Below are 15,356 nucleotides of genomic sequence, written 5' to 3' on the forward strand. Positions count from 1 at the left end.
GAGCAGGTACTTCGTGTTGTATTGTGGCGTAATTCAGTCCATTGTGCAAATTAATTCACCACAAAAGTAACATAACGGATGCACTATCCCGGATCTCCAACATCTAACCAGTAATAAGAACGCTCTAGAGGTTCCAGGGGATGCTCTTGGACCGGTTCTGGCCATGCCTCTTCTCAATCTCCTCCAGACTATAACCCTTCGTCTCTCCCATAAACAAAAACACCATGATGGTGCAGAACATGCTGCAAAAGGCAAAGAGGTAATAAGCGCCAAATGTCGACTTGGAGATGAGCACCGGGGTGATGAGCGCCACGATGTAATTGGCAAGCTATTAGCACGTTAGCAGGCTGGATTATAATGTCAGGTTCAGGTCACTTACCCAATTTGAACTCTGTGCAAGACTCGATGCACTACTCCTAGTTTTCCGGGGCATGCTCTCCACCACCCATGTTCGGAACCCGATAGCCCAGGTGAAGCTAAACGAGATGGCAAACAGGTAGATGCAGACAATGACGACCCATCTTCCACTTCCCCATGTCGGATGGACCTGTCCTGCAGCGTAGACAGATCCCATTATCAGCATCAGAGACGTAATCAAGACGCCACCAACAATGCCTGAGGTGCGTCGACCCCATTTATCCGCAAAAATCGTTGCAGGAATCGTGGCCACGAGAATCACAATGGCCGACACTCCGGATGCCAGGAACGATGCCTTCTCGCCACTCAAACCCGCCTGCGTGAAGAGAATCGGGGCATAGTACAAGACACCGTCAATGCCAGAGAACTGCTGTATGCCCATGATGAAGCAAGCGAATGCAGTCCTTTTCCAGTACGGTGCAGAAAACGCGGTTCTAAACTCCCTGAAAGTCTGTTGCAGACTCTCCCAGAGCGTCATTGTAGCTTCCGATTCACCAAACGATTCAGCTTGTCCCAAGAGCTCCTTTTCTTCAACTTCATCGATGCCGAGTCGTCGACAGACCGCCTGGGCTTCTTCCACCCTTCCTTTGGACAAGAGCCAGCGGGGAGACGGGGGCACGACAAAGTAGATGATTGACAGAAAAAATCCGAGGAATGCAACGATGGCAGGGGGCAGTCGCCACGTCAGCGACGTGTTGCCGAGCCGTGAAGTTCCGTAACAGGTAAAGTAACCGGTCACAATCCCAGAAGTGATGAGAAACTGTGGCAGCGCCGTCATGATGCCCCTCACACTCGAAGGTGACATTTCGGAAACTTGAACGTAGACATTGCTGAGGAAGAGTCCCTCGCCAATTCCTTTGATGAGTCTTCCAAGGATGAAGACGCCGAGATAGGGAGCGCCGCATTCGAGGGCCGCACCAATGCCAAAGATGATGGAGCCAATCGCAATGAGCTTCACATGGCCGAAACGATGGGCCAGAGTGCCAGCTATTAAAGCTGTCAAGGCTCCAGGGATAAGGATGGTCGAAACAATGACTCCGTGGACGGTTGCTGAAAAGTCACCAAAGGTTTCTTTGAATGAGGACATGGTCGTGATGGGACCGATACTCCCAGTGTCCATTCTATCACGTCAGATACTGTGAAACTCGCGTATTCAACAGAAAAACATACCCAAAGAGAAAGGCAACACATGATGTCGCTACACCAGCAATGGCATACAAAGGCACCTTCATCGCGAACACGATACTGCCAGAAACTTGCACCAAGGCAACAATGTTTCTTCCACGACGACTATTTCACCAGACAATCTCACTTGCAATCTCTTTAATCATGTGTGATCAAATATTTAATGTGGAAACACACCTTCGCGAGGTCCCGCTAGCGCTTCGTCTTTCCATTTCCGGACCCTTGATAAGGTCTGGATGGAGCATATGGAGCCTCGCAAAGTGTTCCACACCTCCTTGCTGCATGATTAGGGCTCGGTGAGAGGCGAAAGTTTGCTTTGTCTTGATACCACCCACTCAAAGTTTCTGATAAGGCACGTGGTTTTGATATGTAGGCTGCCGTATTGGGAGTTTAAAATCAGGGCTCGTTGACGAGAGGGGGGTGTATCCCGAGTCGGTTGATACCCATTCTCCTCGGAAGTTATACCGATATAGGCACGCAATGTTACTATCGGATTTTAGAACACCAAGCTGAACTGCACCAACAGGGCCCGCCGGTAGGATCTTATTCCGACGTTAAGACAGCCTTCATGCTCGCCAACAGTCAACACATGGGCTGTGCCTAGCTTTTGGTTACAGACTGAAAAATCTTATCCAATTTTATGATTCGTGAGATCGGTTCGTGCAGCTTGGCCTGTCGAGCCACGAGATGCTGGCACGGGATTACAGGAGAGAACAACTATTATTGACCTCATCATGGCCTCCTGACGCCAAGTTTATGGTCCCAGTTTTGGCAAGTGTCTATCCAATAACTGGAACGAGTGCAAGATATAGAATACACAGGACCTGAGGAAGGACCCAACATGCACTGATTGTGTCCATATTCTTTACGATGCGTAGGTACGGGCGCCAGGTAACAATGTCGATAGCGAGGTTTAAGAGAATGGAAGCCAAAAGTGTGTAAGAAAAAGACAAAGTGAGCGGAGGAGCGGTGTATTGAAACTACAATACGACCGAGTAGGAAGAATAGTCGAAGAGAAGCTGAGAGTGATGTAGAAGACAAGGAAAAAAAAAACAAGAGGGAAGAGCGCCAAAAAGGAAACACCCGAAGGCTTGTGCTGGACGAACGGGGAATCGAACCCCGGACCTCTCGCAGATCGTCTTCAGAACCAGTTGGTTCAGAGATGCGAAGCGAGCATTATACCCCTAAACCATTCGCCCGATTGCTTACTAACTGTGCAACCAAAATCATTCTATGGACATTCCACCAGCTCCCGTTCAGCCTGACCTCACGCCTCCTGACCCTTTGCACCATCATGAAGAACAAACCACAACAAATTTTCTCTTTCATCTCGGGATCTTGCCGCTCTCAACGCCTCCCCCTAGTGGCACGGTTGAGCCGTAATTCGCAAGCTCTGGAACTCAACAACCAATGGGGCGGTGGCGTAGTTGGGAGCGCGTCAGACTGAAGCTCAACTTCAATCATAATATCTGAAGGTCACCGGTTCGATCCCGGTTCACCCCATCTCATCAGCCTTCACAGGCTTCCTTTTTGAACATTTTTGCATTTTTGTACCCACAAGCTCATGGCACAGTATTTCTTTTTCCTTGGGCTCTTAACTTTCTAATAATAATCGGATCCGAGGCAGTTCCGCGATGACAGGTTTGATCTTTTTTTTGGTGTTGTGTTTATCAAAGAGTTGCTCGGACCCACTGCTGGGTTTGTGGTCAAACACATCGCAAAACAATTGCACAGCACAGACTCCTTGAAACAGCACAATTATACTTTAATAACGACACAATCCGCATTTTTATATTAATCATCGGCCTTGCGTCATCTCCAGCATGTTCAATCGGACTTAATTGTCAAACAATGGTGCTGTCGTTTGAAGGTGTAGGGTAGGCCAACCACAGCTCCCACCAGTCGGGTCAGCGGCAATTGTATTCTTCCAGCCTACGCGTGTCCGCACTCCCCAGAACTCAGCCAAGCTCGCAGCCATTGGACTTCGGAACACCCCCATATGCGAAGTACGCGTTTATCGTAAAAATGGCTTGCAGGAGCATATTGCGGAGTGCAAAGATCCACGTAAGCTTGCCGACGCGACGTAGCGACGAAGCACTGACTCCTGACCCATACCCACCTTTTCAGCCCTGAAATGCTCACGTGATGTACGATTCTTGTATTGAATGGCTTAACCCGTGTTAACTGATAGGCTGGCTACACACTTTCGGAGAACCTTAAAGGTATCTAATTGCTATCCACGTCATGGCGTAACTGCCTGGAAAGGATATACTCTAATTTTGGTGACGCGTCTTTCTAAAATTGCGAGTGCTGGCTCATGATCTTACCTGTTCTTGCGGTGTTGCTTATCGGCGCCGGTATCATCGCCGTCTTGGCTCGGTGCCGAGTCTCCACTTCCGGTCCCGAGCTAGAATCGTCAGCCATGCCAACGATGGGCTCGACTTTAAGAACACGACCATGACCGCCTTCTCAATGGGAGTCTGACTCAATGACTTTATCCTGATTTCGGGTATTTTGTTAACTCAACATGTCTTTTCCTCAGGCACACTTCCTTGAAAACAAAACCATTGTGGTTGCTGGGGCTGGCATGGCCGGCCTAGCCTTTGCCATCTCACTGAAGAAACAATGGGGCAACTCACAGCCACTCCGGCTCACCATCTTTGATCGCGACAGCAGAAATGGCGACCCGGAAAGACAAGGATATTCTTTGTCTATCAACGGCATGGACAAGGATGGTGGTCTTGTGGCGCTGCAAAAGATTGGCCTTCTCGACCGCGTCATCGAGGCTGCAACTCCAGGAACCACGAGCATGTCTTTCAAGATGTGGGATAACAATTGGTCCGAGCTCCTTTCCATCTCCGCAAAGCCATATGGGGATCTCCCAGTTGGCGGATTGCGGATTGCGAGGGCTGACCTGCGTGAAATCCTCATCCAAGAAGCTGAGGCTCTGGGCATTGACATCAACTGGGAGGCGCAATGCTTGAGCGCAGCTTCAAGTGATAGCGGCATCGAAATCACCGTCTCTTCCAAAGAGGGCTCAAATCCCATGCAGCACAAATGCGACATTCTAGTTGCTGCCGACGGCGCCAACAGCAAGATCCGAGCCTCCATCCGACCTGACGATGTGCTGCGATATGCTGGAGCAACTCAAATCGGTGGATTGGCTGTCTTCCCAGAAGAAATTCCGAAGCCTCTGAGTGAAGCATGGGGGATTCTAATTTCAGGACATGGAAACAGCTGCTTTGCTGCACCTATCAAGGATAAAACTGTTGTCTGGGCCTTGAGCAACGCTGAAGAGATGCCAGCGCAACCTGCTGGTGGAGATGGCCGTGCCTTGCTCGAAGAGGCGCGAAAACTTGGCGAGGAGATAGGAGAGCCGTTTACCAGTCTTTTGAACGCGACAGATCCATCTGCGGCCTTTGTCATTCCAGCAAAGGACAAGCAGCCATTCAACCACCAAGGAGTCTTGCCAGGTGTCATCTTTATTGGGGACAGCAACCATGCCGTGAGCCCATTTGCTGGGAACGGCGCTAATACGGCGATGCAAGATGGTTGTGACTTGGCTGAACTTTTGTTATCGTCGGATTCGTTGGACAGCGCCGTCGCTGCATACGATAGTGTCTCGGTACCGCGAGCTGAGAAGACGCTCAAGTCGTCGCATTGGCGGATCAGCATTGCGAACTTGGAAGGAATCAAGTTCTCATTCTTTAGGCGGATGGTGATGGCGGGTGGTTTTTTCATGTGGCTGACTGGGAAATGAGATGATTCAGGCAGGTCGGCCAACTCGAGAGTGTTGCATGTACTCAATATGTCTTGCAAATTCATTTACATCAAGTTTATATGTACAGAGAAGTCGAAACACAGCTTCAACACTTACTCCGCGGTAGGTGCAAAGGCAAACCACTCATGAATACCCACTCCACCAAACTGACCAGACCCTCCAGAAGCCTTGACCGTAAGCCTCAAGCTTGTGGTGGAAATGGTGTCGAAGCTGACCTCTGGAGGGTCGAAAGAAGGCTCGGTGGGATAGCTACCCTTGGCGGACACCTTGGCCCAGCTTCCACTTCCGGTGGCATATTCCACGTACCAGGAAGCTGGGGGTGGGACGCCGATGTTGGATCCGGCGGGTTGGTCTGCGAAGAAGGATACGGCGACACCGTTGAGCTTGACTGCCTTATCCCAGGTGTATGTCAAGACATTGGTCTCTGGGGATCGCTCTCCTGCGTAGGAGGACCAGTAGTCAGGAGGAAGAGGAGTCTCTTTGATGCGGCCATCGTTGAGGGCAGCAATCCAGTACTGAATGGGAGTCTCGTTCTCGGATGACACTTCAGCCTTGGGGGCGATGTTGCGGGTTGGCTTGGGTGCGGCAGCTGGTCGCTTGGTCTGTTTGACCTTGAGAGGCAGGGGCGGCGATGAAGAGTCATCCCACTCGAGTGAGTCGAAAGCAACGCTTCGTCGGAAGTGGCCGCCGTCCTTGGCGTCCGCAGTGTGATAGACCATGAACCATTCACCTCCGAGCTCATAGAAGCCGGGGTGAGATGTGGTCGAGGAGACGATGCCCAGCACCACACCGCCGAATGTCCAAGGACCGAGAGGGCTGGAGGCGGTACCGTAAGCAATGCAGGCGTGGTAAGAAGTAGGAGTGCAGGGAGAGTTTGGACCAGCATTGTTGGCGGCATAGAAGAGGTAATAAATATCCTTTCGCTTCGAAAGCCAAGGCGCCTCAAAGTAGCCGTCTAGGTTGTTGACGCGGACTTCGCTACCCTTGATGGTAACCATGTCGGAGTCGAGCTCGTAGCCTCGAAGCTGGTTGAAAGACCCCCAGTAGATGTAGACCTTTCCATCGTCATCCACCAGGACAGTTGGGTCAATGTTGTGAATGTCATTCTTGGTTGGCACATTCTGGGAAATGATGGGACCAGAAGGGTGAGCGTCCTTGTAGGGTCCCACGGGGTCATCCGCAACGCCGACTCCAATCGAGAATGGATCTGAAGCTCCATTTTGTTGACGGATGGAGACGTAGATGTAGTATTTGCCGTCCTTTCCTTGGACGATCTGACTCGCGTATGCTCCTCCAGGTTGAGCCCAAGAGAAGATGTCTTGTGGCTCGGCGATATCCTTGTGAAGAGTCCATGTGCCGCCAGAGGGCTTGGGGTTCTTGGCCTCAAAGAGTTGCCACTGGTTCATGACAAAGTCGTTTGTCCGCTCGTCGGCCTCATCCCTGCCCGACAGAATGTAGACCGTATCGTTGACAACCAACGGTGCCGGATCAGCCGAGTACAGAGAGCCATCGCCGAGAATGGGGTTTCCAGGAGAATCAAAGGTGATGGTATCTTTGGCCTGTGCTGCTCCTAGTGTTGGCAGCAAGGCAGCTGCAAGGCTGAAAGGCAGAGTCTGACGCATGATTGTTTCTGTTTCACTTGCTCTGCAAGTCTGTAGTTTCTCGAAGGCCGGCTTCAAGATCAAACCCGTAAACATGCCCTCTACCAGATTATTAAATACCGAACCCAACGTTCTGAAACAGTGGAGTTTACTATACGAGAGTTTTGTTTGGAGTTTATTACCCGGCGATCTCCTGTTTCCACCAATACGAGAAACGCCATGGCCCAGGATGTCGAGCACAACCCTGTGTACCTGACGCCGAAACGGGTAGTCCCTTTAAAAACGCTCCAATGGCTATAAACCGCTTACAAGCCCTCGCGTTTCAATGCGGAAAAAGATCGTCAGAGTTTGATAAAGGAGCGGAGCTTAACACCTGACCTGTCTATGAATACGGCAGGTCGACGTCCTCTGCTCGTCGGAAGGATACTCCGACGTCCTCTGCTCGTCGGAGGGGTACTCCGCGTTTTCCTGATCCAGCCGTGCACAGCGACTTGGGAGTGTGATGAATATATGCGTGCCAATGGGGGCTGATTGATCAACGGGAGTAACGCGCATATGGGTTGATGATGGTCGCTTCTCGTATCTGAGTGATATTCGTGAGATACATGATCCTTGCGAGAGTTGGGAACTTTTGTAAACTCAATTACAAGCCTATAAAAGATGCCTCACGTTCTGTAGTGACATAGTTGAGACAGTGACAACCAGCGCCCGCCATGAGATCCCTCCTACAGCTCGGCAAGATCACCGCGCTGCTTGCCTCCTTTGGAAGCACTGCGCTTGCGCAGACTGACAACCTGGGTCTTGGGAATGGCTTTATCGACGTTGATATTGGCAATTTCAAGGCTCGCATTGCGCGAGATGCCCAAGTCTTGACCTCGCTGTCACCAGCGGGTGATTCTTTTGACTTTTTGCCCTCAGACCTTCTCGATGTTCGCGCTCGGAATGGTCAATATCACTGGGGTGACATTACCTTTCGCTACCGCAAGGGGAAGGATACAGAATGGATCGACGGAGACTCTTCACAGAAACGTCAGCCCGTCAAGAAGACCACGGCTGGAAAGGGCGTCCTCGCCGCTTCAGATATGAGCCCTACATTGCCTACTGGCCCACTAAGCATTGTCCGAGAATGGCTCGACGTATCTGGAGACTTGGGTCTTCAGTTCACTATCAAGAACACGGGCAAAGATTCCATCGAGATTGGCAGTCTTGGATTCCCTGCAGAGTTCAACAGCATCTTCAGCAACAGAAAGGCCACAGAGATGCAGGCCCACTGCTCCCTTTCTGATCCGTACATCGGTATGGATGCTGGTCAAATCCGTGTCGCACCAGTGAAGGGTACTGGAAAGGGTCTTGTGGTCACACCTTTGACTGGCACGTCGTCGCCACTGGAGGCATATCGAAACCTGGTCGAGGCTAACATCGAGCCTACCTACTACGGAAGTCAGACTTTTGAGGGCTTCTATGAGTGGCAAGTTCTCACCAAGGCTTGGGCAGAGACAAAGTGGAAGTCGCAAGAGCCTTGGAACCCTCCTTCATCCAAGGTCCTCAAGGCTGGCCAGTCGCTCAAGGTCGGCGTCCGATTCACAGTTTCGGACTCCATCCGCGACTTTGACAAGGCTGTTCGGAAGACGGGAACCCCTGTTGCTGTCGGCGTTCCTGGATTCATCATTGCCCAAGATCTGCCAGCTCAGCTCGTGCTTCAGAGCGATAGTGCTGTGTCGTCTGTCACTGTCTCACCTAACGCTGCTCTTCAAGTGAAGGAGGACGGCAAGGGTCGATACACTCTTACTCCAGCTTCTTCGACTTGGGGCCGCGTGCGGGTGACAATCAAGTACAAGGATGGAAAGACTCAGACTGTCCACTACTTTGTCACCAAGCCCACAACCGAGGCGCTGAGTGATATGGGAAGCTTCCTCACCACCAAGGCTTGGTTCAACGATTCATCCGATCCCTTCAAGCGATCACCCTCAGTCATGACTTATGACTATGAGAAGGGTGCTATTGCCGACCAGGACGCCCGAGCTTGGGTTGCTGGACTTAGCGATGAGGGCGGTACTGGCGCCTACGTCGCGGCTCTGATGAAGCAAGTCGTTCAGCCCAACGCCGAGGAAATCGCCAAGTTGGATGATTTTGTTCAAACTGTTGTCTGGGGTGGAATCCAGAACAAGGACTATGGCGTTAAGAAGTCCCTCTTCTTCTACGAGCCATCCTCAGTTCCTGGATACAGCTACAGCAAAGATATTGACTGGACATCCTGGACATCCTGGAACAAGCAGGCTTCCTCTGCTGTCGACCGTGCATACAACTACGTGCACGTAACCGCAGCTTACTGGTCTCTGTACCGCGTTGCTCGAGCGTATCCAGACCTCGTATCCAAGGACTGGGACTGGTACTTGACCCAGGCTCAGAAAACCATCATCCGTATGACCAAGAGCGATGTTTGGTACGGAGATGTCGGTTTGATGGGCGAGACAGTCTTTGGAGAAGTCCTGGTTGACCTGAAGCGCGAAGGCAAAGATGATCTTGCAAAGGCGTTGGAAGATGCCATGCACACACGAGCTAAGCTTTGGGACTCGCAGGAGATTCCGTATGGTAGTGAGATGGCCTGGGATTCAACTGGCCAGGAAGGAGTTTACTACTGGACTCGGTATGTGCTTGAGAACTCTACGACTGACAGGTTGATACTGACTTGTTAGCCACTTTGGTATGACCGATTCGGAGCACAAGACTATCAACAGTGTTTTGGGATATATGCCTAGTGTGCCTCACTGGGGATGGAACGGGAACGCTCGACGATACTGGGACTTTATGTAAGTCATTACATTCGATCTGCACGGTATATGACACTTACATCGTCACAGCTACGGAGGCAAGCTCAGGAGAATCGAGCGTCAGATCCACCACTACGGCTCTGGCCTCAACTCCCAAGTCCTCCTCTCTGCCTTCCGCGACGACCCATCTGATACCTATCTCCTCCGCGTCGGATACGCTGGATCAAGCGCTCCGATTTCCAACATCAACCAAGACGGTTTCCCAAGTGCTGCTTTCCATTCTTGGCCTGACACCCTCAAGTGGGACGGTATCACTGGTGACTACGGTGGTGGTTTCATCGGCACTGCCTTGAACTCGGGAACCTACGTTGTTGATGACAAGGACCTTGGTGTTGTTGCCTTTGGAGGTATCCTATCCAAGAGCGGCGACAACGTCACAGTCAAGCCCAAGAACGCTGTTCGTCAGAGAATCTTCATCGGACCTCTAAAGGTCTTGATTACTGTCGACGTTGGATCCATTGATGAATTTACCTACAACGCTGCCAAGGGTACTGTTGAGGTGACCTTATCCCAGACTAAGGGAGCACCCAAGGCTTCAAAGGCTGCTGTCTGGGTCGAGTCGACAGGAAGCGACAAGTGGCAGGTCAAGGCTACGGGAGCTAGCGCGGGTCGTGGAGGGCAGATTGTTCCTCTGGGCTCTGAATCTGTTAGCGTTTCGTTCAGCAAGGCCTAGACTTGAAGGCAATGCTTGCTGAAGAAGGTTGAAACGGCTATGGCACAGATAGAAACCTGTATATTCTAGTGTACATAGTTACTGTTCATGCGATTTGATCAGGGCATAGTAGAAATGTAAGGATACGACAATTACTCCATCCATGGAATAGTATCTCTTGATGTGGAGTGTAAATTAGGGAGCTAAATTGCATGATAGTAAACTAGGCTATCCTCTCCTGTATTATGACAGCTCGTGCGTCCCCTTGGTCTCAGTCGTTGTCCTGGTCTCCTCACGACGCTCCACGCTGACGATCTTCGAATCAGCTTCACTGTAAACGTTTCCCGCACTTCCCTCAATCTCGACAAGCTTCCGTAGTGGTGCGTCAAGCTCTGAAGCGCTCTCCTTGGTGTGACTCTGATTGAAGGCCTTTGAATCAGCCTCAGAGTACACATTTCCCGGGGTGCCTTCAACTTCAGTCAGGGTAGAAGTTTGCTGTGTGATCGTCTTGGGCTCCTCCTTGGTCCACTCAAGAATCTGAGAATCGGCTTCCACAAAGATGGTTCCTTGGCTGCCCTCAATCTCGGGAAGACTTAGTTGAGTAATATTCGCGGTCGACTTTCCAAAAGGCGTTGTGTCCTCTGAGCGAGCTGGGCTGATAGCCGTCGAGTCGGCCTCTAGGAAGAGCTTGCCGGCACTTCCTTCAATCTCGGCCAAGTCCAGTTGCTGTTGCATCGTAAGAGAATTGCCTCCGGAGGTAGCTTGTGTCTGCTCGTGAGAATGCTGGTTCTCGATGCGGGTGGGATTGATCGGCTGTGAGTCGGCCTCGGTGTATCTGTTGCCGGCACTTCCCTCGACCTCTACCACGCTCGACTCCATGGGCTTTTGTGTTGTGGGCTTCTCTTGGGTGGTGGAGTGAGAGACGACTTCGGTGTAAAAGCTAGTAGTTGTTGTCTCACCGATAGTAGAGGTATGGTGCTGGTGTGTCTGATGTGTCGACGACTCAGTTACATCTTCAGACCCTCCCGACACATGCTCCTCGGCTTGGTTTCCGGGGCGAGGCTTTCCAATTGGCTGCGAATCAACTTCGGTGTAAACGTTGCCCGGGCTTCCTTCAGCTTCTGCAAAGCTTTGTTGTCCGACTCCAGAAGATGGCTTCTCAGATGAAGATGAAGTGTGAGTTGTCGTCGTAGTCACGGTCGTCGATTGGGGGATGCTGACAGTATGAGAATGAGATTCCGTAGACACGATACCCGGAGATTCAATGGTGTTTGTAAAGCTAGTCTGGTGTCCGATGTGGTGACTTGTTGAAGTCAAAGTGTTGTCACCAAGCAGCTGGAAGGAAGTAGGATGAGGCTTGTCAATAGCGTATGAGTCGGCTTCAGTGAATATGGTTCCTGCACTACCCTCAGCCTCAGCAAAGCTCGGGTGGTTGATCTTGGATGCCGGCTGAGAGGTTGCAGCATGGGCGCTGCTGGCATGAACATCCCACAGGCTTCCTCCAGAGGCTTGAATATCCGGCAAGTCAAGGGCTGGCTTGGTCTCAGCAGAAGACAGCTCAGTGCTCGAAGTATGGTGCGTCGTAGCACCATGGGGGTGATTGATGGCTTGCGAGACACTTTCGGTAAAGACGGTTCCAGTATTTTCGGTCTCCGTGAAGCTTTGAACGCCTGGTATGTTGATGTTGGGCTGACTGGCTGTTGGCTTCGTCTCCGAGCTATGGGTATGGTGATCAAGCTGATGAAGAGTTGTATCGTGAGGCAAGCTGGTCATGTGTCCGTGGCTGTTCACTGGGCTGGCGTACGCGCTGTGAAACGCCGAGTGATTGATGCTTGACTGATCAATGCTTGGGGACGAAGTCGTAGAAGACAAGCCACCAGACGGGTGCGACACAATCGTAGAATGAGTGTGGGTGACAGGTTGCGAGTCCGCTTCGGTGTAGACATTGCCTGGGCTACCAGCAATCTCGGCCAAGTTGGGCGATGCAGTTGGGCTAATGACAGGCTTGATAGTTGGCTTTTCCTGCTGGTAAGAGAACTGCGAGATCTCCTCAGCTTGTCGCCATGCGTCGAACCGGGCCTTGCTGATGGCCTGCGAATCGGCCTCGGAGTAGACGTTGCCCCGGGATCCCTCGATCTCTGCGAAATGCTGCTGCTCCTTCTGAGGCGCTGTAGACCGGTACGTATCGGCCTTCTTTCCCTCGGCAGCAATGCGAGCCTCTTCATCGACTTCTTGTCGGACATTGAAACGAGCCTTGCTGATAGCCGTGGAGTCGGCCTCCGTGTAGACATTGCCTGCGGTACCCTCGACCTCGGCCACACCCGATTGAGGCTGCTTGTACGCAGCTGCCTTTTCTTTGCTAATGTCGCTGCTGTTGGATGCGCTCGAGCCTGCACCGCCTTCCACGATGGCCGTTCCCTCTGGCGAAGCGGCGGGCTTCTTTCCTCGGCGTCTGAAGAAGCAGAAACCTCCCACGGCCAAGATCACAATCACGGCGATACCTCCAACAACTCCTCCAACGATGGCCTCGATAGGAGCTCCTCCCTTGTCGTCGCTTGAGCTTGAGCTTGTTTCTGCTGTGGAGCTTCCGGTTCGAGTTGCGTCAGCAGCTCCAGCAGCGGCAGTTCCACTCTCGGCCTCGCTGTTGGAGTCGCTACTGGTGTCACTGTCGCTGTCTGGGATCGGGGCTGCGAGGGTGTAGATAACGGCGCCGCTCTTGCAACAATCGCTTCCGTCGGCCGGGGGCAGCAGTATTTATTCTTGCCGCATTCTTGGAGAGCGAACCAGGTGCCGGAATCGGCTGCAGACAGTTAATGTTAGAGTTGCCCGTACCAAATGAAGAACATCACTCACTGTCCATGCAAATCTCGGGACAATTCGACCAGTCCTTGTTCTGGCAAGCCGCACGGTAGTCGAATCGATCTGGCTGGTTGCACAGTCCATTCGCCAAGCACTTGTCGCCCTCACCAAAATAGCAGCAAGTCGAATAAGTCGTCGTCGAGTTACCACAAGGCTCATACTTGTAATCCTTGGCCGCGTTGCTGCCGTCGGGGTAGTAGCATGTCGCCGACGCCGAAGCGGCGAGCGACGCAACCAGTAGCCACTTGTTCATGGCTCCGATCTTGCTGGGTGCAGCTCGAGATGGCGACTCCAATCCGAAGGGGAATATCGTCGAGGGGATGCCCTCGAGGTGGTTGTTTTCACAGCAGAAAGACCCAATTTCCCAGAGGAATGGAAGAAAGGGGCAACCAGCTGCCACCACCTCTTTAAGGAATTCAGCCCTCTCTGAGCTGAACACGAGTGGCTTACCACTGGCGTTGAGGCGCATCAACGATTTCAAGCACCAGCTCTTCCAAGTGGAGGACCCTTACAGAGCCAGCTGAGGACGTGCATCGATCTAGACTCGGTCTCTGTGCTCTGATTCGACGCTGTAGCGAAGCCCTTCAGGAACGACTGGTCGATCGGTCTTGGTCTAGACTGCATGGGGAAAAGGGCGTTGGACGTGGCGGGACTAGTAGGCCTGGACTTGCAATAGTTTCAATTGTTTCTTTGGCTTGGTCAGCCCTGTGACCTTCCTCTCGGCAATCAGAGAATCGAGAGTCTCCACCGACTTTTGAGAAGCAGGTGATCGCTTCAGAATGTGAATCTGAAACTGGTGGTAGTTGAAGAGCAATTAGTTTGATGAACTCCTTAGCCTTTCACTGCAGAGTTGCGCAACCAGGAGGGGGCACAATGAGACTTCCAGTCCCCCAAAAAGAATGAAGATTGAGAATATCGAGACATTCATACGCCCTGCCGCGTAGCACAGCACGCACTCCGCTGAGTTGTCACATGCCTTTGGGCCAACGTGGCTTGCATCTCTTGCTCCTTGTATGCACGTTGGATGCCTGCCCTTTGTGAGGGCTGAAACACTTCTGTTTGAAATACCCTTGGCCGGCCAATTGCACACCTTCATCATTGACATCTTCAGCCATCTCGATGGTGGCTTGAAATATCGATGCTGAACTCAAAAGAGCAAGATCGCCATGCAGGTTTCATGATCAACTGCTGAAATCTCCAATTTTCTATGGTTGATACACGACGATAATTTCCTGCAGAAACTTGGCTCATGCATTTCTCTGCAGCATTCTGTGGTGTGACTGCAAGTGACTGGCTGCAGGACTAACATGGGCTTTTAGGTAAGTACTCTCGTCAGCAATGTTAGAGCTTTCCGACCTTCTGTAGGCATGTCTACCACGAACGAGGACCTCTTTGAGGGAAAAAGGAGAGTCCTAGACAAAACAGCCAGCCTTGTCATTGTATCCCTTGCATATCTTGACCAATCCTTGTGAGACATCACACGCGACAAGGTTCGTCCCGCTTCCCCGCCATAAACCCGTGGACAAGTGCCTACCCGATAGCCCCAACAAGAACAATGCTACCGGTGACAGATGGGCTTTAGTACTTCTTTCAAGTTGATAGAAACACCGTTACTGGCTACTATGTGTTTTATTTATTTAAACTTGATACAAGCAATGTGTCGACAACTATTGATGATACCACGATGACAGACAGTCTTTGGACAAAGGAAAGTGACCCAGTCAACAAATCCATGAGCCACGACAGTAACTAGTCCTATCTTCGTCTTCGCATAGAAATGAAATACCTTATCATCATGTTTTTCTCTCTCAAAGATTGGGTTGAGTCTGTCTCTCCACCAATAGTGATATTAATCTCTATATAGAATAGACATGAGAGCGCCCTGTAATCAGCGTGCTTTCATTGATTCAAGACCATCACCCTTTTGTCCCCACGGAAAAGAAAAGGGACGTGCTTATACGGGCCGAACTCCGAAAGAGAGATGAGATAACTAGCAAGTGACATCTCATATCAATAACCCACTCCTCGTC

The 15,356-nt window shown here is 51.4% G+C and overlaps 5 protein-coding genes across 5 annotated transcripts; 2 read left to right on the plus strand and 3 right to left on the minus strand.

The window, feature by feature from the left end:
- Positions 1-124: 124 nt before the first annotated feature.
- Positions 125-1,649, minus strand: MRS44_015779 (uncharacterized protein; the record flags this gene model as incomplete). The annotated part of the gene is made up of 3 exons (XM_046278712.2): positions 125-328; positions 380-1,538; positions 1,588-1,649. 3 exons carry the CDS (start codon positions 1,647-1,649, stop codon positions 125-127), a joined length of 1,425 nt encoding a protein of 474 aa, XP_046130073.2.
- A 2,480-nt stretch (positions 1,650-4,129) lies between these two features.
- MRS44_015780 (uncharacterized protein) lies at positions 4,130-5,362 on the plus strand (the record flags this gene model as incomplete). Its single annotated transcript, XM_046282106.2, has 1 exon — positions 4,130-5,362. The coding sequence occupies one exon, from the start codon at positions 4,130-4,132 to the stop codon at positions 5,360-5,362; it is 1,233 nt and encodes a 410-aa protein (XP_046130072.1).
- A 113-nt stretch (positions 5,363-5,475) lies between these two features.
- Positions 5,476-7,005, minus strand: MRS44_015781 (uncharacterized protein; the record flags this gene model as incomplete). Its single annotated transcript, XM_046282105.2, has 1 exon — positions 5,476-7,005. One exon carries the CDS (start codon positions 7,003-7,005, stop codon positions 5,476-5,478), a length of 1,530 nt encoding a protein of 509 aa, XP_046130071.2.
- Positions 7,006-7,697: 692 nt separating this feature from the next.
- On the plus strand, positions 7,698-10,488 carry MRS44_015782 (uncharacterized protein; the record flags this gene model as incomplete). The annotated part of the gene is made up of 3 exons (XM_046272869.2): positions 7,698-9,631; positions 9,681-9,794; positions 9,846-10,488. 3 exons carry the CDS (start codon positions 7,698-7,700, stop codon positions 10,486-10,488), a joined length of 2,691 nt encoding a protein of 896 aa, XP_046130070.2.
- Positions 10,489-10,710: 222 nt separating this feature from the next.
- MRS44_015783 (uncharacterized protein) lies at positions 10,711-13,795 on the minus strand (the record flags this gene model as incomplete). The annotated part of the gene is made up of 2 exons (XM_065619351.1): positions 10,711-13,154; positions 13,321-13,795. 2 exons carry the CDS (start codon positions 13,793-13,795, stop codon positions 10,711-10,713), a joined length of 2,919 nt encoding a protein of 972 aa, XP_065475423.1.
- Positions 13,796-15,356: the final 1,561 nt, after the last annotated feature.

The sequence above is a fragment of the Fusarium solani genome (genome assembly GCF_023522795.1).
Source record: "Fusarium solani strain SB1 chromosome Unknown bctg00000011, whole genome shotgun sequence".
In the NCBI taxonomy this organism is placed as follows: Eukaryota; Fungi; Ascomycota; class Sordariomycetes; order Hypocreales; family Nectriaceae; genus Fusarium; species Fusarium solani.